Genomic DNA, 24,061 nt, shown 5'->3' on the forward strand with positions numbered 1-24,061 from the left:
GTCTCCCTCTGTCCCCCATGCAGGAGTTTGGTGGCACGATCTTGGCTCACTGCAACTTCTGCCTCCCAGGTTCAAAAGAGTCTCATTCCTCAGCCTCCTTAGTAGCTGGGATTACTGGTGCCCACCATCACATCTGGTTAATTTTTTTTTTTAGTAGAGACAGGGTTTCACCATGTTGGCTAGGCTGGTCTTGAACTCCTTACCTCCAGTAATCTGCCCACCTTGGCCTCCCAAAATGCTGGGATTACAGGTGTGAGCCACCACACCTGGCCAAGCATAGCACTTTTCACGCTGAACTGCAAGAGTCTCTTACCTTGTCTGTCTTGCCAACCAATGATACAAACTGAGGGCTGAGGCTGTACCTTTATGGATTTTTAGCCTCAACTCCTAGCATATAATTCCTGACAAGACAGTAAATTGTCAGTAAGTCTGCTGAAAGAATGGACACATGAAAACATACATAGAGACAATAATTCTTGATCCGGATAATATTCTTCAATCCTATGCATAGCTCTTGTGAAATTAAAAAAATTGCTCTATTAAAAATTCCTACCTAAGTGTATTAGTGCCAAGTATCACCGAACTATTGTCACATTCTTCCCTTAGCTGGCTTCCAGAAATACATTCTGGTCTCACTAACAGAGTAGGGGCATAGCCAAGGTCAGACTTTTAATTTGGAGCTTTCTCACTGAGAATACAGACTAAAGACTGAATGAATCCATCTACTATCCAGCTGTAGGAAGCTAAAAACCAAAACAGGATTTGTTTCCTGAAGCTGATTCCCAAGGCTGCTGGTACCCCACTCCTGGCCAGAAGGCTTGGCTCCCTCCGAGCAGGCCTGACTAGCAGGCTCATTCCCCATGCTTCTGAAAGCATGACAGGAGGCAGCTTTGCTGCTGACCACAGCTCTATTCCACTAGCTATATACTTTCGGCAGTTACAAGCAACAATTACTCTGACAACAAACCAAGAGAACAGCATCTGAAGCCAGGGAGGCAGACATGCAGTAAGAGGCTAACTGACAACGTCTGGTCTCAAGGTAACAAACCACATACACAAATCCAACCTGGTACCTGGTCTTTCAGTATTCTGCTGTTTACGCGTTATGCAAATCAGTTCTCGGCCCTAAAATGGACAAGTTGAGTATTCTTAATCCAAACATGACACTCAAGGGATTTTGGATTTTCAGATTAGAAATACTCAACCTGTATTCATTTCAGAGGGCTACTTGGAAACTCAACAGAGCATTTCAGACTACGAATCTATTATCCACAATGATATATGCCTAAATTAAACACATAAAAATATGTCATAGGAGTTTACTATGTCCACTTTCAATGTCCTATGTCACTTATCTTGACAACAATCTGTATGGTATTTTCATCCCCACTTTACAGATAAGGCCAATGAAGCACTAAGGGTTTAAATAATAAACCCAGGTTCACAGAACTAAATAGATGGTAAAGCCAGAACTCAGTATCAATTCTGACACCAAGCTTATACTTTTGAACTTTAAACTCTGTCTTTGTAAAAGCTTTATTAAGGCTGGGCATGGTGGCTCATTCCTGTAATCCCAGCATTTTGGGAGGCCAAAGCGGGCAGATCACCTGAGGTCAGGAGTTCGAGACCGGCCTGGCCAATATGGTGAAACCTCATCTCTACTAAAAATACAAAAAAAAAGTTAGCCAGGCATGGTGGCACACGCCTGAAATCCCAGCTACTAGGGAGGCTGAGGCAGGAGAATTGCTTGAACCCAGGAGGTGGAGATTGCAGTTAGCTGAGATCACGCCATTGCATTCCAGCCTGAACGATGAGGCAAGACTCTGTCTCAAAAAAAAAAAAACAAAACACTTTATTAAGATATAATTGAGGTCAGACACAGTGGCTAACGTCTGTAATCCCAACACTTTGGGAGGCCGAGGGCGGGAGGATCTCTTGAGCCCAGGAGTTCGAGATCAGCCTGGGTAACATAGTGAGACCTTGTTTTTACAAAAAATGAACAAAATTACCTGGGCATGTTGTGTGTACCTGTAGTCCCAGCTACTTGGGAGGCTAAGGCAGGAAGACTGCTTCAGCCCAGGAGGTTGAGGCTGGAGTGAGCTGAGATCACACCAATGCATTCCAGTCTGGGCAACAGAGCAAGACCTTGTCTCCAAAAAAAGAAACGAAAAAAAAAGGTATAATTGGCTGGGCATGGCGATTTACACTTTGCCTGTAATCCCAGTACTTTGGAAGGGTGAGGTGGTGGGGGAGTGGGGATTGCTTGAGGCCAGGAGTTTGAGACTAGCCTGGGCAACACAGTGAAACCTGTCCCTACCAAAAAAAAACTTAGGAACAGTAACACGTGCCTGTAGTCTCAGCTACTCAGTAGGCTGAGGTGGGAGGATCCCTTGAGCCCAGGAGCTGAAGGTTGCAGTGAGCTATGATCACGTTACTGCACTCCAGCCTGGGTAACAGAGGAAAACATTCTCTTTAAAAAAAAAAAAAAAAGTGGCCGGGCGCGGTGGCTCACGCCTGTAATCCCAGCACTTTGGGAGGCCAAGGTGGGCGGATCACAAGGTCAGGAGATCGAAACCATCCTGGCTTCGATGAAACCCCGTCTCTACTAAAAAATACAAAAAATTAGCTGGGCGTGATGGCGGGCGCCTATAGTCCCAGCTACTTGGGAGGCTGAGGCAGGAGAATGGTGTGAACCTGGGAGGCGGAGCTTGCAGTGAGCCGAGATCGCGCCACTGCACTCCAGCCTGGGTGACAGAGCAAGACTCCGTCTAAAAAAAAAAAAAAAAAGATATAATTTACCAACCATGTAATTCACCAAAGTATTTAATATAATGTTTAACAATATAAAGTGTTGAAATGGTATTCAGTATATTCATAGTTGTACAATCATCACCACAATCAATTTTAGATCATTTTCATCATCCCAAAAGGAATATTCTAAGGCAAAGCACCTCATACCAAAGCTGACCTGTTATTCCCCACTCAATCCCTCTGTTTACATTGTACCTCTAACCCTAGGCAACCACAAATCTTCAACTTTTTTCCTATTACAAAGTAATACCTACAAATGTTCTTTCAGTTGTAACAAGTCTCCAGGGCAGGGGAACAGGCAATGACCTTGGACAATTCATTACCCCCAACAGCTAAGCAATACTTATTCACTTGGCCATTCTAAATCCTTTTCTTCACATTTAGACCCTGCTTTTTTCCTGACCTCAGGTTTTTTTTTTTTTTTTTGAAGGAAGAGAGTATCTGCTCATTAAGATGCAAACTAAATTCCTCACTCTGTTTTCACAGCTCATCATTTCTTGAAGTGCAGCGAAAGCATTACTCATTTATGATTCTTAGCAAGGATCACTCTCACCAGGCATTCACTAGGCCTTTAAACAATCCCAATACCTCATTAAACTGTCCCTAATAAAGAAAGAAATAAATAAAACTTACATTAGAAAATAAATGTTAGGACCCAAATACCAGTATAAGCCTCAGATCCCACAGACCTGATCTCACCAAACAGTTAACTGGCTTGGTTCTCTTATTATCGGTGAACCACACCCAAAGACGGTTGGCAAGCTTGATGGGATAAGGACCTGCCTCAGGAAGCAAAAGGTCACACAGAAAAGAAATGGCTAGAGCCAGAGCCCTCCCAAATCCAAGCTAACGCTCCTTCAACAGAACCAGAAGCAGGCAGGATCTTGGCTGTGCCTTGAAAGCTAGTTAGGATTTGGATCAGTGGAAGGGGCAAGAAGGGTAGAGGGCTCTTAAATGGGAAGATGACAACATGAAGGCCGCGTTCAGCAGAAGGCTGGCTGTGGTGTGTGGGCATCTGGGGGTGGTGCAGACGGGGAGCAGTGGGAAGTGGAGAGGCCAGTCAAGCTCTTGTGGTAGGTGGTTGCATGCACCAGGAGATGCTAGACAGAAGGTGGCCATGGAAACACAGATGGATCACCACAGAGGGCCCCACAAAGGGCACAGTGGGGGTTGTGATTGGTTGGGCATATGAGTGATTAGGGAAAGAAAGGTGCTGTTGGCAGAAGCTGGGAAGGCTCACTTGAAAGGAGAGAGAAGCCAAGCTGAATTGCAGGTATCAGGCTTTGGACTTAACATACTGCCCAAACCCCAAGTCCTCCTAGAAGCCCTTGAGACATATGAAGATACTGTTACAGGACAGAAAGGAAATCCATGAAACGACTCACTGAAAAAGAAAACTGTGCAGGAAGGGAGGCCCTCCAGGTAGACTGTAAAGGTACCCATGGTGGGTATGGCAGTCCTATAAGAGGGACAGCATGCCTGGCTCCAGACACACACTTAGAGTGCCAGAGAAGAACAATGCTGAGGCCAGGCGCAGTGGCTCACGCCTGTAATCCCAGCACTTTGGGAGGCAGAGGCGGGCGGATCATGAGGTCAGGAGATCGAGATCATCCTGGCTAACACAGTGAAACCCCGTCTCTACTAAAAATACAAAAAAAAAATTAGCTGGGCGTGGTGGCAGGCGTCTGTAGTCCCAGCTACTCTGGAGGCTGAGGCAGGAGAATGGCATGAACCCGGGAGGCGGAGCTTGCAGTGAGCCGAGATCGCGCCACTGCACTCCAGCCTAGGCGACAGAGCGTGACTCCATCTCAAAAAAAAAAAAAAAAAAAAGAACAATGCTGGAAGGAAATGAGGTCAAGTCTTGCCACAATCAGGACCTGCACTGGTGGCCCAAAGAACACACACATGAATACGCACTCACACACACACATACACACACACACACACATACCTGCAGCTTCTGGGGTGGTGAGGAATAATAGCAACTAAATAACATTTAATAAATGTTCACTACATGCTAGGTACTGTGTAAACAGCTTTCCACAGATTGCATCACTTAAGACTAACAGCAACCTTACAGGCTACTTTTATTTTATTCCCATTTCACAGATCAGAAAACTGAGGCTCAGAGAAGTTAAACACCCAGCCCAAATTCACCATTAGCAAGTAGGAAGCCCTGTGTGACACCAAAGCCATGTTCTTAACTACCACATTATACTGAAAGTAAAGATTGTTGTGTTGGGATATGTACAAGTGCCAGAAAAAAGGTGTCAGGTGGCAGTTATGGGGCTGTCACTGCTTTATGATTTAAGCTAACGGATGTGACTGACAGCAGCTGCAGAGACACATGGCATTGCCATCTGTGCCTCCCCTTCTACCACTGCCTCCAAAACTGCTCTATAAACATTAAGTTAGGGGAAGAGCTGGGAGAAGTTAAAAGGCTTGGAGCAGGAAGAAGGCAAGAGGAACCAGGGACAGATGAGAGGTGCCCACAGGCTCACTAAGGGCCAGACTGATCTATGGTACAGCAGCACGTCACAGAAAGAAGGAATCCTCATAGAATCTTGGAGATACTCCTGCAGGTCCTAGCAGCGACCCTTGGATTCTATTCCTCAAGACTTCTCTCTCACCATCACACACGTGTGCACACACCTTACATAAGAGATGGGGAAAGATGTCACCCAGTCCTAACACAGCTATGAGCCTTTCACACCCCTCTTGCCTGCTTGCTACATTATCCCCCTCCTCCCCACACCAAATCTCGCTTTAATGTCGACCTTTCCAAGTCCTACACAGCTTTTGCATAAGACCAGATGCTGCCTTGGGTTCTGCAGTGGGTCTTGCTCTGTGCCCCCAGAGCACTTGGGCATGCCTCCCTCATAAGTAGGCAGCTCCGACCTCTGTGCAGAGAACTCTGGTGACCAGCCATCTCCCCAAGAGAATGTGAAGCTCCTGAGTGCACAGACTGTTTCTTTGCATTCCTAATTTTAATAGTGCTTAGCAAATGGTAGATACATAAAAATGTTGCTTAAATAACAAATCTTCCAGTTCAAGTTATTAATAATAACAGCATCTAGCAGTTGTTGAGTATCTGCCATGTGTCAAGTCCTTAGCTGGGTTTATATGGTTTATTTCTTCTCATCCTCTAAATCAGCCTGCAGGGAAGACACCTATTCACGTTACAGGTAAGAAAAGGAAGTCTCGGATAGGTGAATTACATGTCTAAGGTCACCACCAAGTGGCTGAGCCTGGATCAGAACTTTCCAAAATCAAAGTCTCTTCCACAATGCTATGTGCCGGCACCTTGTTTCCATCCCCAAACTCCTACTGTGGTTGGTTTATTCCTCAGTTGCTCCTCTGTAACAGGACCAGACACAGAGACAGCCACACCCTCACCACACTGAGGGCCTCTCTCATGCACCCCAGAGCTCCCATACCCCCTCTCTGTCTGCCACCCAGATTACATCTGCCATACTTACTGCGCTCCTCAGGTACTACTTATAGGTACACCAGGTTCTTCCTGTCACCCTTTTAGCATAGATCACCTTTATTCAGCAGGTAGCAGAAAGTGATCATTAAAACAAAAAGAGAAAAAACAGCCACTTCTCTTCTCCAGAACGTAAAGCTGCATAAAGAGATTCGTAGGGGCCAGGCACAGTGGCTCACACCTCTAATCCCAGCACTCTGGGAGGCCGAGACGGGTAAATCACCTGAGGTCAGAAGTTCAAGATTAGCTTGGCCAACATGGTGAAACCCCATCTCTACTAAAAATACAAAAATTAGCCGGGTGTGGCGGCATGCGCCTGTAGTCTCAACTACTCAGGAGGCTGAGGCAGGAGAATCGCTTGAGCCTGGGAGGTGGAGGATGCAGTGAGCCGAGATCTCGCCACTGCACTGCAGCTGGGTAACAGAGCAAGACTCCATCTCAAAAAAAAAGAAAGAAAGAAAAAGATTTATAGGGCAAGTTAACTTGAAGCTAAACTAGGCAAGCTGGGGTGGGGCTGGGGGCTGCAGACAGATGACAGGTAGGTAGGTAGGTAAAGAGTGAAAAAAGAGGGGCCAAGAGAATACATTTGGGCATCAAAGGAGAAGGCACAAAGTATAAACACTGAGGCCAGCCCAGGAGTCCCTCAGAGATAAAACAGGGGTACTTGCTGATGCCAAACAACTCATCCCTGGGATCTGAGCCCCAGATTCCCTTCTTTAACTAACAAGATACCCAATACCACAGACTGACTGACCCCCTAGGGAAAGTGCTATTCCCAGTGGTTTGCATAGACAGGAGGCAAATATTCACGGGGAGACCAAGAGTGAAAGAGAATCATTACTTCTTCCAAGGACAGGGACACATTGGGAAGTTGATCTCAAGGGATTCGATTTTATGTTTGGAGGAACACAGATTTTTTTATTTGAAAAACAGGACTCATTCACTTCAAGTATTCTCAAGTACTTCAATACTCTTAGCAAAGGCTGGGCGCAGTGGCTCATGCCTGTAATCCCAGCACTTTGGGGGGCCGAGGTGGGTAGATCACCTGAGGGTAGGAGTTCGAGACCAGTCTGGCCAACATGGCGAAACCCTGTCTCTACTAAAAACACAAAAATTAGCCGGGCATGGTGGCACACCCCTGTAACCCTAGCTACTCAGGAGGCTGAGATACCACAAGAATCGCTTGAAACTGGGAGGCAGAGATTGTGCCACAGCACTCCAGCCTGGGTGACAGAGAGTACTCCATCTCAAAAAATAATAATAAAAATAAAAATAAACAAAAAATAAAAAACAACAAAAAAACTTAGCAAAAGCAAAAAAAACAAAAACAAAAACAAAAAACAAAAAACATTGTCTGAAACAGGAGCTGGCAATCTGTCACAAGAGGAAGGTCATCTTCAACATATTTCATCACTGTGGCCAGGGCTTCCCTTGCCCCCAGTTATACATAAGCCCTATCTTACGGCTGAAATCCCTCCCTTCCCAAAACAACTGAGGTTTTGCATGCCACCTCTGAAAGCCTGTGCACCAGCCAGGCCTATAGGAAATGAAGGACAGGGTACGAGAGGGAAAAGTGATGGCTATTATTTTAGGAAAAGCATTTAAATATGAAATCAAAACAGCATGGTTTTACAACTGCCTTTGAAATAGAGTATTAGTTTCAGAGACAATTTGATTTTATTTATGCTAGTTATGATTTTACTTGATTTGATTTACTCATATCTTAAATGAACCACTAAAGAGATGTGATAAATGGACAAAATTTAACCTTTGAAGAGAGACCATTAGAAATTAGGAAAGAGGGGCTGGGTACGGTGGCTCACGCCTGTAATCCCAGCACTTTGGGAAGCCGACGTGGGTAGATCACAAGGTCAGGAGTTTGAGATCAGCCTGACCAACATGGTGAAACCCCGTCTCCACTAAAAATACAAAAATTAGTCGGGCATGGTGGCATGAGCCTGTAATCCCAGCTACTTGGGAGGCTGAGGCAGGAGAATCGCTTGAACCCGGCAGGCGGAGGTTGCAGTGAGCCAAGATCACGCCAATGCACTCCAGCCCAGGCGACAGAGCAAGACTCCGTATTAAAAAAAAAAAAAATTAGGGAAGAGGGAAGAAAAATAAGTCCACACAATGAAACTAGCAAAATGTCAAAGGCCAAATGTTAATAATGAAAAAAGTCAATAACTAAGTGTTCTCATTACATTGGAATTTTAAATATAACCAAATCATTCGCAAATGTATAAAGGAACAAGGAAAAGAAACTTTTAGAGATAGCAAAAAATTTTCTAAGAAAGAGTTACCACACAGGGAACTTTCCTGGCATGACAACATGGCAACAATCGCAACAAAATACTCCCCTTTTATTAATACCTTAGCTGGGAAAGATTTATGCACTCTTAAGATTAATGATTAAGCACTTTCTGAAACCATCCAAGTGGCTCTGACGAAACTTCTGAATAACAGCAATAATGGCCCACATCTCTTAAAGGTTAACTACATCTAAGTATCCTGTGCTAAGGGCTTTACATGCATAATGGCATTTGATATTAATAAATGTTCATACATGTCTATTATATAACATGGACATATCATTATTCCCATTTTCGAGGTGGAAATATAACTGAAGCTTAAAGGAACTGGCATTACAGCTAGTATGAAGACCTACCGACAAGCTCTTGCTTTCCTTAGAGTTGTGATACAGGAGGTAAGCAAAGGGGAATAAAGGAAGGGTGAGGCCCTGAGGCCTTTCCATCTCTCCCAGCACTATACTCCCTCCCAGAATCCCTCTCTATTTCTACCTCCCCTATTCCTCCTCCCAAAGCCAACAGGAGATTAGAGATTAAAAGAATTATTTCAGTTCAATCCTGCCTCCCAATCTCAAGAGGTTTATTTCAAATGATTCATTTTGAAAGCTTAGAAGACATTTTTACATAGCACTCATCCATCATAAACTTGATTCAGTGAGAATAAACTCATGGTGCTAGGCTGAGAAAACTTTGGCTTATCAATGTTGCTGAATTTGTAGTTGATCAAAACTCCATCTACCAGGGATGTCTACCACTGCTTTTTTATAAACCTCATGTAGGCTCCCACAGGTGGCTACCGTGGGCATCATCCTAACAAAGCGAAGATCTCAGCTTGAGCCCTTTTCAGAACCTGCATGTTCTCTTGTCAATGGCTACAAACTCACTGCCCTCTTTGTCATCTCAAAAAAAAAAAAAAAAAAAACACAACACGTCAGAAGTCACAAGCACAACTTGATGAGAAACTGAGAGTGGGTATTTACTGGAAAAACTTAACCTATATAATCTACCAATATGGATCAAGCATAATATCTTCACACATGACAACCACATGTAGGCTATAAATTTTTACACAATTACAAATGCAACCATAGGCCGGGCGCAGTAGCTCACGCCTGTAATCCCAGCACTTTGGGAGCCGAGGCGGGCAGATCACAAGGTCAGGAGATCAAGACCATCCCGACTAACACAGTGAAACCCAGTCTCTACTAAAAATGCAAAAATCAGCCAGGCGTGGTGGCACGTGCCTGTAGTCCCAGCTACTCGGGAGGCTGAGGCAGGAGAATCGCTTGAACCCAGGAGGTAGAGGTTGCAGTGAGCCAAGATCGCGCCATTACACCTCAGCCTGGGAGACAGAGTGAGACTCCGCCTCCAAAAAAAAAAAGAAAAGAAAAGAAATGCAGCCATATGAGATACACACTCACAAACAAAACACAGACATACTTATAAATGGAATCATTGCTTTGGTTAAGGTACCATCATTGGCACTTTTATTTTTCTAACTTCCAAACTCTGCAACTTTACTATATTGTCTTTATCATAATAAGGTATACATTTTTTTTGTAGCAATAGGAAGTTTTTTAGCCCTTATGATACTGGAATTTTCTCCAAAGCACACCATCACATAGGGTGGTTTAATGTGGAAGAACACCCAACATCCTGTTTAAGATGTTTAGAGAAAGATCCAGAACTTTAAACTTCTAAGTGTGGGGTCCCCACAGCCTAAAATTCTGATGGTAGCCCTGATTTTAACGTTCGAGCTAGAAGTAGGGTGCAGAAGTATCTGCTCTTAGACAGTGGCTGTCCATGCGGCAGCTGTTTGATCAGGCTGCAGGAAGTGCTGCTTGACAGAGCCTCATGATGCTTTCTGAGGCTCCATCTGCAGAAGTTGTGTGGTGTTGGATAAGACTCAGGGAGATGCTGCAGGAAGCACAGGCAGGAGAGAAAAAGCGGAAGCTTTGGACAGGTCATCGGGCTAAAGCCACAGCTAAGAAAGTGACCATCTCTGGAGAGACCTTTAATGTCTTCTGATGGCCTACCAATGACCTCCACGCTCAAAGAGAAAATTCTGCAATTAAGAAATTAGCTGGGTGAGTTCTGGGAGATTTTAAAAAATTAGTTGAGAATGGAGAAAAGGCTATGAATTCTTTCTTTTTTTTTTTTGAGACGGGGTCTTGCTCTGTCGCCCAGGCTGGAATGCAGTGGCGCGATCTCGGCTCACTGCAACCTCTGCCTCCTGGGTTCAAGAGATTCTCCTGCCTCAGTCTCCTGAGTAGCTGGAATTACCGGCGTTCGCTACCACGCCCGGCTAATTTTTGTATTTTTAGTAGAGATGGGGTTTCACCATATTGGCCAGGCTGGTCTCAAACTCCTGACCTTGTGATCCACCCACCTCGGCCTCCCAAAGTGATGAGACTACGTGTGAGCCACCGCTCCTGGCCAGGTTATGAATTCTTAAAAAAAGAAGGCAAAGGATCTAGACTTTGTTTTTAAAGTTATTTTTACCGCTAGGACTAAGGCAGGAGGTCTGTTTAAGACAAGCCAATCTCTTCTTGTTATCATCTATCCGCCAAAGACATCAAAGTTAGTGGTCCAATAAAAATCATCCCAATAATTTCATCTTTTCTGTAAACTGATGTATCCCCACTCAATACCTAGAACAATATTCTGGGATACCGCGGCCGGGTGCGGTGGCTCACGCCTGTAATCCCAGCACTTTGGGAGGCCAAGGCAGGTGGATCACTTGAGGTTGGGAGTTCGAGACCAGACTGACCAACATGGAGAAATCCTGTCTCTACTAAAAATACAAAATTAGCAGAGTGTGGTGGCGCATGCCTCTAATCCCAGCTACTCGGGAGGCTGAGGCAGGAGAATCGCTTGAACCCGGTAGGCGGAGGCTGTGGTGAGCCGAGATTGCGCCATTGCACTCCAGCCTGGGCAACAAGAGTGAAACTCCGTCTCAAAAAAAAAAAAAAAATCTGGGATACCGCAAGTGCTGAGTAAATATGTGCTGAACTAATTAATTCTATCTTTCGAAAACACCAGCTCTAGAGATGAAAACAACCAAGAGATCCCTGTATCTGCTCAGCAGTTACCTGGTTGACAATCTAGCAAAAGCCAAAAAAGAAACTGCTACTAGAGAACACTACTAAGGAAGTACTCTAGTGTACAAAGGCTAATCATGATATAAGCATGTTTCACTAGTAATATTCCTTATATTCATAAATGTAAGAATAAGAGAATGGGCCCCGAGATCAGACTGCTCTAGTTTAAACCCTGGCACAAACTCCATGACCCTAAACAAGGTACTCAACTTCTGAGTCTCAGTTTCCATATCTAAAAACAAAAAAGATGGGCAATAATAGTATTCCCTTCATGAAACTTGTTGAAAGGGGAAAATGAGATATGCGTAGTTCCTGGAACACAGAAGTGCCTAATAAATACTAGTAATTATTCATTTTCATTTTGTATATACCCACAGTCATATCTCTGGGAAGACTACAGGACCATATATTCACTTCTCCTGACCAAAAGAAATGGCCTTAAATAAGAACTAGGCAATAGAATGCATTTTTTCCTGAGGGATAAATGAAAAAACAAAAAAATAGCTATTAACACCATATATATATTTTTTTACTCTTCTCAATCTTTTTTACTCTTCTCAATCTTCATCTCTCTTGACTTTTCTTCCCACATCTAAATAAAACCTTTCCTGAGCTCATGTGACCCTGGTTTAACACTGGCACTGCTGGCTAGTAGGAGAGAGTTTTTATCTCTGTTCTGCAATAACACTGTGTCCGTGGGCAAGATATTAAACTTTACAGGGCCTCAGTTTCCACATCTGTATGATGGAGGATGAGTATAATGGAGGCAGAGTATATTATCTTTAAATTCTCTTCCAAAGCCAAAAATCCACAAATAAGTGCCCGTTAACTATTATTAGTTCATTCAGGTCAAACACTGACCTAAACTCTTAGAAAGTGTATTTTAGCCCTTGTAACCACAAAATGGGTACAAGTACAGCCACCCTCTGAAAGCTAAATTTTTCCTGGCCAGTTTCAAAGGTCTAATTTTAAATGACATTGTTGCATAGCAACTGACATGGAAAGATGTTTACAATATACATTTTTGGTGAAAAAGGCAGATTACAAAATATGATCAGCAATATTAATCCCAATTTGGTTAATATATATATATATATATATATATACCTACACATATATCTGCTTGAAGTGTACAGAATACACTCTGAGTTGCTTATGTTTATAATCGTTCTTTAAAAAATGTTTTCGCTTATCTGTACCTTATTTTTCTACAAAGAATGCTTATGGCTTCTGAAATAATTCAAACAGGTGTTTTATTTAACAAGAAAGATGGATTTGGTACCCAAACTATAACCATATCCCTCCCTAGAGCAGAGCTCAGCACCCAGCAGGTCCCCCCACAGAGGCACCGACATCCTTTGCACCCTGTGTCTGGGGCTGGGCTGGGGTGGGGGTGCTGCGATGTTTTTAGGTACCAGCCATCAGGTACCATCAAGATGGCCCCAGATCCCTCCCTCCTATTCATCTCAACTTTCAGAGCCATCAGCTGCCCACTTAACTAGCTTTACCAACATGAAATCCCCTGAGCAGAGTTTTCAAAACATAATCAAAGGTCTTAAATTATGGTCCTATATACAACATTATGGTTTTAACTGTCACATTCACTGATTTAGAATAATCAAGGATAGAAGAATCCATTTTACTCTGGCAGCAATCCAATTTTAAAAGTCAGAGTTAACTACTCGTCCTCATTTTATGCTGTCTGATGCCAGTCCTTTCTGATCATGAGGAAAAAAAAATAAGCTCACCATGTTTAAAAGCATAATCTTAAAATACTTTATCCAGTTAAGCACTCTTGTTTCCAATACAAAGTGCTGACTCTTGACAGATTCTCTGGCATACTGAAGGCCACCACTGCTGAACCTATCTGATCAGCCAAGAACAAGCTTATCACCAGGTACAGGTATCATTACATCATAAGGTATAAAGGTTGTTCTGGCAGCTCAGTCATCTACCAACAAACAGGTGTCTAAGAAACTGAGATTGCCCAGCTACCAAAACCCATACAAAGAAATAAGCAACAGTTGGCTGGGTGGGGTGGCTCACGCCTGTAATCCCAGCACTTTGTTGGCCAAGGTGGGCGGGTCACAAGGTCAGGAGTTCGAGACCAGCCTGGCCAATATGGTGAAACCCCATCTCTACTAAAAATACAAACATTAGCTGGGTGTGTTGGTGCACGCCTGTAGTCCCAGCTACTCAGGAGGCTGAGGCAGGAGAATCACCTGAACCTGGGAGGCAGAGGTTGCAGTGAGCCAAGTTCATGCCACTGCACTCTAGCCTGGATGACAGAACGAGGCTCCATCTCAAAAAAAAAAAGAAAGAAGCAACAGCATGACATACACCAAGGCAGTTCAGAGAAAGGCAACATGAGGGAAAGCAGTGTAGAAATAGGAGAGAACAGTTCAGAAGAGTGTCCTGAGGAACTCCTCCCACTGGGTAAGCCAAGAGAAGGTTACCAGACCCAGGGCTCTCAGAAGCACATAAGCCATGCCTCGATGTTGCTCACCTGCATTTCCCGTAATATGATTACCTGGCAAAACCTATATACTTAAAAATACATTGCCTTCTCACCCCTTCCTACCCTTATCTTCTTTTTTTTTTTTTGAGATGGAGTCTCACTCTGTCGCCAGGCTGAAATGCAGTGGCGCGATCTTGGCTCACTGCAACCTCTGCCTCCTGGGTTCAAGGGATTCTCCTGCCTGAGCCTCCCGAGTAACTGGGACTAACTACAGGCACGCGCCACCACGCCCAGGTAATTTTTGTATTTTTAGTAGAGACGGGGTTTCACCATGTTGGCCAGGATAGTCTGGATCTCTTGGCCTCATGATCCACCCACCTTGGCCTCCCAAAGTGCTGGGATTACAGGCGTGAGCCACCACGCCCGGCCTTATCCTTATCTTTTAAAAAACCATCCACAATTTAGGACAGAGCCTTATCCTCTGTTACAAAACATGTTTAGAGTCAGACTACAACAACGAGGCATAGTGTCTGCACAGCATTATTTTAATGCAAGAAAACAAAGCTGCCAACTATAAGGATCTGAAAAATGTGACCACTTCAGGCTTATTTTGAGACTGAACCACTCCCCTTCCCTAATTATCCCTCAAAGGAAATACATCAGGCACTGTGGGCAAAGAGGGAAACATGTCTAATTACAACATGTGCACTTGGTGGACGAAGAATTTGAACATTCTTGAACTCTGGCCACATTTCAGAAGACTTTCCACTTGTAATTTAATTTCACTGAAGAGAAAAGTTTAAAGATCAGTTGCACTTCAACCAGGGCTCTATCAAAAAAAGACATAAAGAATACCCGACAAGCATAGGCAACCAAAGCAAAAATGGACAAATGGGATCACATCAAGTTAAAAAGCTTCCTCACAGCAAAGGAAACTATCAACAAAATGAAGAGATAACCCACTGAATGGGAGAAAATATTTACAAACCATCTATCTGACAGGGGATAACAAGAATATGTAAGAAGCTCAAACAACTCAATAGGAAAAAATCTAATAATCCACCTAAAAATGGAGACAAGATCTGAAAGACATTTCTCAAAAGAAGATATACAAATGGCAAAAAAAGGTACATGAAAACGTGCTTAACATCATTGATCACCAGAGAAATACAAATCAAAACTACAATGAGTGCTCGCTTCAGCATCACATATACTAAAATTGGAAGGACACAGAGAAGATTAGCATGACCCCTGCGCAAGGATGACATGCAAATTCGTGAAGGGTTTCATATTTTTAACAAACCCTTAAATGTCAAAAAAAAAAAGTATGAGATATCATCTCATCCCAGTTAAAATGGCTTATATCCAAAAAAGATAAGCAATAACGAATGCTGGTAAGGATGTGGACAGAAGGGAACCTTCATACGCTGTTGGTGGGAACGTAAATCAATACAACCACTGTGGAGAACAGTACGGAGGTTCCTCAAAAACTAAAAATAGAGCCACCATATGATCCGGCAAGCCCACTGCTAGGTATATACCCAAAAGAAAGGAAATCAGGGCCAGGCACGGTGGCTTGCGCCTACAATCCCAGCACTTTGGGAGGCTGAGGCAGGAGGATTGCTTGAGCCCAGGAGTTTGAGAGCAGCCTGGGCAAGACAACAAGACATCACCTCTACTAAAAATTAGCCTCTACTAAAAATTAAAATTAGCCAGGTGCTCTGGCATGCACCTGTAGTCCCAGCTACTTGGGAAAATGGCTTGAGTACAGGAGGTGGAGGCTACAGTGAGCTGTGATCATGCCACTGTACTTCAACCTAAGCGACAAAGCAAGATCCTGTCTCTAAAAAAGGAAGAAAGAAAGGAAATCAGTACATGGAAGAGAAATCTGCACTCCCATGTTTATTACAACACTATTCACCATAGCCAAGATTTGGAAGCAACCAAAGTGTCCATCATCAACAACTGAATAGATAAAGAAAATGTGGTACATACACACGAGTACTATTCAGCCATAAAAAAGAATAAGATCCTGTCATTTGCAACAATGAACGGAACTGGAGGTCATTATGTTAAGTGAACTACGCCAGTTGTAGAAAGACAAACTTTGCACGTCCTCACTTATTTGTGGGAGCTAAAAATTAAAACATTTGAACTCATGGAGACAGAATGATGGTTACCAAAAGCTGGGAAGGGTAGCAGGGGAAAGGCAAGTGGGGATGTTTAATGGGTACAAAAACACAGTTAGAATAAGATCTAGTAAGTGATAGCACAACAGGGTGACTACAGTCAACAATAATTTATTGTATATTTTATAATAACTTAAAGAGTATAATTGGATAGTGTGTAACACAAAGGAAGGATAAATGCTTGCAGTGATGGATACCCCATTCATGCATTGTATGCCTGTATCCAAAGATTTCTTTCTTTTTTTTTTTTTTTTGAGATGGAGTCTCGCTCCGTCGCCCAAGCTGTAGTGCAGTGGCGCGATCTCGGCTCACTGCAGCCTCCGCCTCCTGAGTTCAAGCGATTCTCCTGCCTCAGCCTCCCAAGTAGCTGGGATTACAGGTGCGCACCACCATGCCTGGCTAATTTTAGGGTTTCATCATGTTGGCCAGGCTGGTCTCCAACTTCTGACCTCAGGTGATCCACCCACCTCAGCCCACCCAAAGTGCTGGGATTACAGATGTCAGCCACCATGCCCAGCCCAAATACTTCATGTATCCCATTAAATATATACACCTACTATACCCACAAAAATTTTTTAAATTTTTAAATGTTTTAAAAAGACACAAAGAGAAATTGACCATATTGCTTAAATGTGATACCACAAGGGAAGCCTGCTGAAACTTTAAGATGACCCTGACTCCACATCAAGTGCTAACAGAGAAAATGGTTTGTATTTTACAACTAGGACTAAAAATAAGACCCATTTTAAGAACACTCTCCCCTGGAGAGAACACACATATCTTGAATTTAAAGATACATATGCAAATGCCTCAGGCCCCAGGTAGTCTTTACAGAAGCAGTCCCTGATCAGATCTCTCATCCACAGCCCACGTGCTTCTGCATTACAGAGGTGGGAAGACATCTGCAACAAATTTGGCGGTGCTTCTGCACTTCTGCTGGAGAGAGGGGCAGAAAAAAACCTTCACAGATCCAAAACGAGAAGGCTTCTCATTAGGCATTTGGATTCAGAACTATTGCTCAAGAAGCCCTGAGCAAGGCCTACAAGTTCTGATCTCTCTAACCTCCTCTCCTATGACTGTCCCCCTTGTCCATGGGCCTCTGCCATGCTGGCTTCCTTGACGCTCCGCCAACCCTTCAGACACACTCCCACCTCACGACCTTCCCGGGGGCTGTTCCCTCTACCTGGACGACTCTTCTCTTAGACCTCTCGTATCTTCAAGTCTCGGCTCAAATGCCACCTTTGCGAGGAGGAAAAAGATTTCTTTTCTTTCCCATGATATTTATCACCTCCTACTACACCGTATAATTTACTTAAATATCTATAATTCACCCCGTTTCTCCTTTCCCCCTCAAATAAGCTCCAGGAATGAAGAGATCTCTGTCCTGTTCACTGATGTCTATCACAAGCACTTAGTGCCTGACACACAGTAGGAGCTCGAGAAGTATTTTCTGAATGAATGAACAAATTTCTTGACCTGAAGATTCAGAAGAGTAAGAAGTTGGTGGAAAGGATGATGGCGAGGGGATGAGGAGAAAGAAGCGACAGCGGAGAATTCCCAAGGGAGAGACAAGCAGAGACTGGCTGAGGCCAGGCCGATCCCCTTTTCTCCCCGTAGCGCTGACGGGAGGCGGACGTAGGTGCAGGGCATCCCGCCAGCCGCACCCGAGGCACTCAGACGCAGGCAGCGGAAGCCGGCGGGCTTCTGGGCTCACTGAGAAAGTCCAGAGGCAGGACGGACCCACGCGGGCTCCGAGCAGGCCCCGTTGGGGGCTCCGACCCCCGGCCCTACCCCTCCCAGCAGTGCCCACAACCCCAGGTCCTCTCCAGAATCCCCAGGGGCGTTCCGGGCCGCAATCCCTTCTCGGCTCGGGCCCTGCGCTCAGGCACCTGCCTGCCTGCGCCAGGGTCCCCATTCCGGCCCGCGCGGAGGCCCCAGCGCGCTCCTGCGGCCTCAGCCCGCCTGGCTGCCCCGTCGCCCGGCACAAGGGCAGGAAGCGCTCCGCGGCGCTCCCCGCTGCAAGGAAGGGGCTCCCGGCGCCCCTCGCCCCGGCCGCCCCTGCCCGACGCCCCGCCTGCGCGGCGCCCCCTCACCTCAGGGCGTACGTACGACACGAAGGAGGGCTTGGGGGCCTTGGTGCCGCCGCCACCGCCGACTACTCCTTTCCCCAGCATACCGCCGCCCTGGGAAGCAGCGACGCGCGGACGCAGAGGCGGCGGCTCGGGCTCCAGCTGGGGCAGCAGCGGCGGCCACCAGCACTAGCGGCTGGGGCTCCGCCCATCCCCAGGGCCGCGACCGCCGCGATGCCGCCCGCATCCGGCTCCGCCGCTGACACCGCTCGCCCCGCCCAGGCCCGTGGGCCCCGCCCACCCCGCGCGCGGGCCCAGAGAGCCGGGAGACCGCAACTGGAGGCCACGCCCCCCCATCACGTCAGGAGAGTTTGACCCGCCGAGATTCACCACTTTCCTGCGGCAGAGCCCGCCCTCATCCTTTCTCTGATTGGCCCGAGGCGCTGCCGGCCGAAACCAGCTCCCAACCCATTCTTTAGTGCACTTGGAGAGATGTTTCCTCCAACCAATCCAGAGAGCGTTCTCTCCGGACTTTCCAACGATTGGATGGCAAGGATAAAACCGTCGTCCAATGATCCTGCAGTCATCAAGTTGTCGTTAGCAGTGGTTCACGGCAGTCGTTTTCTTCCCTTTGCTTGTGTCTTTGGAATAAAACGTCCAAAAATGGGATGTATGGAATCTTGCTATAGGAGTTCCCAACTTACAGCGATGACGTTCAAGGTTTTTTATTTTATTATTATTTACTTTTGAGACGGAGTTTTGCTCTTGTCGCCCAGGCTGGAGTGCAATGGCGCGATCTCTGCTCATTGCAACCTCCGTCTCCCAGGTTCAAGCGATTCTCTTGCCTCAGCCTCCTGAGTAGCTGGGATTACAGGCGCCCGCCACTACATCGAGCTGTGTGTGTGTGTGTGTGTGTGTGTGTGTCGTTCTGTCGCCCAGGCACTACATCCAGCTGTGTGTGTGTGTGTGTGTGTGTGTGTGTGTGTGTGTGTGTCGTTCTGTCGCCCAGGCACTACATCCAGCTGTATGTGTGTGTGTGTGTGTGTGTGTGTGTGTGTGTGTGTCGTTCTGTCGCCCAGGCTTCAGTGCAATGGCGTAGTATAGGCTCACTGCAACCTCTGCCTCCCAGGTTCCCTGCCTTCAGCCTCCCGAGTAGCTGGGATTATAGGCGCCTGCCATCACACCCGGCTAATTTTTGTGTTTTTAGTAGAGACGGGGTTTCACCATGTTGGTCAAGCTAGTCTAAAATCCCTAACCTCCCGCCTCAGCCTCCCAGAGTGTTGGGATTAGAGGCATGAGCCACCGCGCCATGCCGCTAATTTTTGTATTTTTAATGGAGACGGGGGTTTCACCATGTTGGCCAGGCTGGTCTCAAACTCCTGACTTCAGATGATCCACCCGCTTCGGCCTCCCGAAGTGCTGGGATTACAGGCGTGAGCCACCGCGCCCGACCTCAAGGTTTATTATTTTAAATGTAAACAAAAATGAGACAAACGATGACTCACGCCTCTAATCCCAGCACTTTGGGAGGCCGAGGCGGGTGGATTTCTTGAGGCCAGGAGTTCGAGACCAGCCTGGCCAACATGGAGAAACCCTATCTCTACTAAAAATACAAAAATTAGCCTGGTGTGGTGGCGGGCGCCTGTAATCCCAGCTACTCGGGAGGCTGAGGCACGAGAATCGCTTGAACCAAGGTTGCAGTGAGCCAGGATCGGGCCACTGCACTCCAGCCACCCAGGCAGAGCACGACTCTGTCTCAAACAGAAAAAAAAAGTGTCAAATCAAGTGTTAACAAGGCTGTAAGGAATAAGTTTGAGTGTTTGATAATAAAAGACTTTGTCTTCATTTTTCCAAACCTTTTCCCTTCTTTGTGTTTCCAACAGGAAGAATATCAAGAGCCCTTAAGAGACTTCTATTTACTCTCCGAAGTTATTGATAAAACCCTCATTTTTTAGTCAAGATTGCAAAGAAAATTCATTTCAGTTCTACATTTGGTGCCAAGCGTTATTAGTTGCAGATAAATAAGATAGAATCCAGCTCTTAAGAAATTCAATCTAGTGGAAAAAAACTGATAAATATTTGCAGTTAATTTTTTAGGCGTCAGGCACTGTGCTAAGTACTCTCATTGGTGACCTTGATTTTTACGCTCTTAATCTCCATGTGCTCCCCCTTCCCAAATACACTCCAAGTAAATATAAAATCTTAGTGAAAACAAATGTGCTTGCTTTTGCAAACAGTTTCAACAGAAGTCCTGCAGCTCCGTTTCCAGCTAGTTTGCCACCTGTAAGCCAATATTTGGTATAGCTGTGCTGCAGCCGCCTCTGAGTTTCCTTATCCCTGTTTCCAGGTGACAAAACAGAGATGCAAGTAATTTGCCCAGGTCTCACAACTAGTCACTGAGAGAGCTGGGATTTCAACCCAGGTTTGTCTCATTCGAAATCCCAAGTTCTTAACATTATAATTATACAAATTAGAAAGGAGCACAATGAAAGTGTGGTCAATTCTATTTGGGGAGTCCAAGTTGAGGCCATCCTTACAAGGTTGAGAAGAATTCTGCACAAAAATAGAGTTATAACTAAGCATTAATCAGGCTGCAGTTCGGCCTGCTTCTTTGTATTGATAACTTCAGGTAACACTAGGTACTGACCATTTGCATCCCTGTTGTTTCAATAGGTAGGATTTCTGGCTCTGGAATCATAAGGGTTTTATTTAAGAATTGCTTAGGCAGATCCTACGTTCCAGCAGAACAGCCGACATCAACCAGTTTAAAGACCGCCCCCGCCCCAACACACACACACACACACACACACACACACACACACACACACACACACAAAGGAACCGAATCAGTGTGAGAATACAATTTCTTCATCTCTCTGTCTCATGACTTTACCCTGCACTTTTCAACCAATTGATGATCTCCACACTTTGGTCCACTTCAAATACTCTTAAATATTTAAGGTCCACCCTTAAATACCCTAGCCCCAGGCAGGGTGCAGTAGCTCACACCTGTAATCCCAGCACTTTCAAAGGCCAAAGTAGGAGGCTCACTTGAGTTCAGGAGTTCAAGACCAGCCCAGACAACATAGTGAGGCCCTGTCTCTACGAAACATTAAAAAATTAGTCAGGCATGGTGGTGCAAGCCTGTAGTACAAGGTACTCAGGAGGTTGAGGTGGAAAGATTTCTTAAGCCCAGGAGTTTGAGGTTACAGTGAACTGATACGTCACTGCACTCCAGCCTAGGTGACAAAGCAAAATCCTGTCTCAAAAACCATCCCCCCCCAAAAAAAACCCTAGCCCCAAACTCCTTGACTCCTCAGGGAGATGAATTTGAGGTTTCTTCCTGTCTCCTCATCCAGCAGCCCTACAATTAAACCTCTTTCACTGCTGTAACCTGGTGCCTTGGTGTATTGACTTGTTCAGTGCATTGGGCAACAAACCTATTATGGTTACAAAGTAAGGCTTCATAAAAAAAGATGTTCCTCATGGGAGTGTTAAAGAATACTTTTCTTTGTCAAGACTAATATCATATTTTGCAGCAGTCTTCACTTTTCGAAGCAGAATGGCAGGGCAGATTTTTAGACACTGAGAAAATGTTTCCTTTCTTACTTTTCAAAGTATTTTGAATTTCCATGACCTTTCACCATAGTTGTTAGTAAATGTGACTATGTCCAAGGCTGGCTTCTTTGGACATGAAACTAGTGCAGTCACACAGAATCTCATACTTAAGAAGGCTTGGAGGCCGGGTGCAGTGGGATTACACCTGTAATCTCAGCACTTTGGGAGGTCAAAGCAGGCAGATCACTTGAGTCCAAGAGTTTGAAGCCAGACTGGGCAACATAGGGAGACTCGGTCTCTACAAAATATACAAAGAATTAGCCTGGCATGGTGGTGTGCACCTGTAGTCCCAATCTCAGCTACTTGGATGGCTGAGGTGGGAGGATCAGTTGAGCCCTGGAGGCAGCAGTGACCCATGATTATGCCACTCACTCCAGCCTGGGTGACAGAGCAAGACCCTGTCTCAAAAAAAAAAAAAAAAAAAAAAAAAAAAGAACAGGGGGTGAGGGGCTTAGGGTTTAATCCTTTGTAGTTTCGGTTGCCCAGGCTGGAGTGCAGTGGCCTGATTTCAGCTCACTGCAACCTCTGCTACCTGGGTTCAAGTGATTCTCCCGCCTCAGCCTCCTGAGTAGCTGGGATTACAGGTGCCTGCCACTGTGCCTGGCTAATTTTTGTATTTTTAGTAGAGACGGGATTGCACCATCTCTGCCAGGCTGGTCTTGAACTTCTGACCTCGTGATCCACCCACCTCAGCCTCCCAAAGTGCTGGGATTTCAGGTGTGAGCCACTGCGCCTGGCCGGCCTTGAGCTTCTTAGTAATTTTATCTTTGAGTTTGTGTTTTAAGTGAAGGCTAATGGTTGATGAGCAATGGGGCACACACAAGGGGTCTTGGCGCCTCAGCTCATGCACAGCCTCACCTCCCAGCCCCTCCTCTATCCTCCTGGGTGCCTGCTACCCCATTGCGCTGTGGTTCTGCCTAGCCAACTCCACACTGCTGCCCACTTCTACCCAGGGCAGCAACCAGGTCTCATTGCCCAGAGGTGTGGGCGGGTGGAATTTCCTGTGCTGCCGTCACCATCCATCCTCCCGGTGGGTGCCTGGGCACTGTCTCACAGAGGATCAGGGTGAGGCACAGCTCCCTGACCCTCTCTGGTGTCTCCGGGTTAAGACGGCAGCTATCTCTGCCCTAGGTTGGCAGTGCCTCAGTGACTGGCAGGGGCTTCCGCCCACCGCCATCAAGGTACCAAATATGGCCTGGGTGGCAGAGGCAGCCATCCCTTAGGGGTCATCCATCCACTATGAGAAGGGGAGTTGACTTCCCCACCCCCTGGCCAGAGCCCCACATTCTCATTTTGTGCTTGGCCCTGCAAATGATGCAGCCAGCCCAGCCTATTCCCTGTCTTATCTCTGTGTCTTTGGGCAAAGTACTTCCCTCTCTCTGTGCCTCTATTTCCTCACCTCAAAATGAGGGTGACAACAACAATAATAACTACTTCACGGTGGTTAGGGGACTGTATTAGGTTCTCTAGAGGGACAGAACTAATGTGATTGATATATATATATATATACGTGTATATATACAATACACGAGTATTAACTCATGTGAGTTAATACTTAATAATTATATATAAAGGGCATGTATTAAGTATTAATTCACACTATCACAAGGTCCCACAATAGGCTGTCTTGCAGGCTGAGGAGCAAGGAGAGCCAGTCGGAGCTCCAAAACTGAAGAACTTGGAGTCTGGTGTTTGAGGGCAGGAGGCATCCCGCACGGGAGAAGGATGTATGCTGGGAGGTTAGGCCAGTCTCTCTTTTCACATTTTTCTGCCGGCTTATATGCTAGCTGCGCTGGCAGCTAACTAGATTTCGCCCATCCAGATTAAGGGTGGGTCTGCCTTTCCCAGCCCACTGACTCAAATGTTATCTCCTTTGGTAACACCCCCAAGACACACCCAGGATCAATACTTTGTATTCTTCAATCCAGTCAAGTTGACACTCAGTGTTAACCATCACAGGGACTGTTCGGAAGATTAAACAAGTTGATTCAGGTGATGTCTGGTACACAGCAAGAACTAAAT

The 24,061-nt window shown here is 45.6% G+C and overlaps 1 protein-coding gene and 1 non-coding gene across 24 annotated transcripts in view; one reads left to right on the forward strand and one right to left on the reverse strand.

Annotated features, from left to right (window-relative positions):
* Positions 1-18,712, reverse strand: part of MTMR12 (myotubularin related protein 12) — an 85,629-nt gene extending 66,917 nt beyond the window's left edge. For 13 of the 23 annotated variants that reach the window (XM_063700803.1, XM_063700800.1, XM_063700798.1 and 10 more), the window contains exon 1: positions 18,462-18,695. In XM_063700803.1, coding sequence (XP_063556873.1) covers positions 18,462-18,668 — 207 coding nt within the window. In that variant the 5' untranslated portion in view covers positions 18,669-18,695. Of the gene's footprint in view, positions 1-18,445 lie in introns of all 23 variants that reach the window. The other 10 variants (XM_055367610.2, XM_063700804.1, XM_063700802.1 and 7 more) reach the window with 6 other exon arrangements.
* On the forward strand, positions 15,353-15,459 carry LOC115931378 (U6 spliceosomal RNA). The gene has a single exon (XR_004067878.2). It is a non-coding gene; the product is annotated as a U6 spliceosomal RNA (small nuclear RNA).
* Positions 18,713-24,061: the final 5,349 nt, after the last annotated feature.

Source organism: Gorilla gorilla, chromosome 19 (genome assembly GCF_029281585.2).
Source record: "Gorilla gorilla gorilla isolate KB3781 chromosome 19, NHGRI_mGorGor1-v2.1_pri, whole genome shotgun sequence".
Taxonomy (NCBI): Eukaryota; Metazoa; Chordata; class Mammalia; order Primates; family Hominidae; genus Gorilla; species Gorilla gorilla.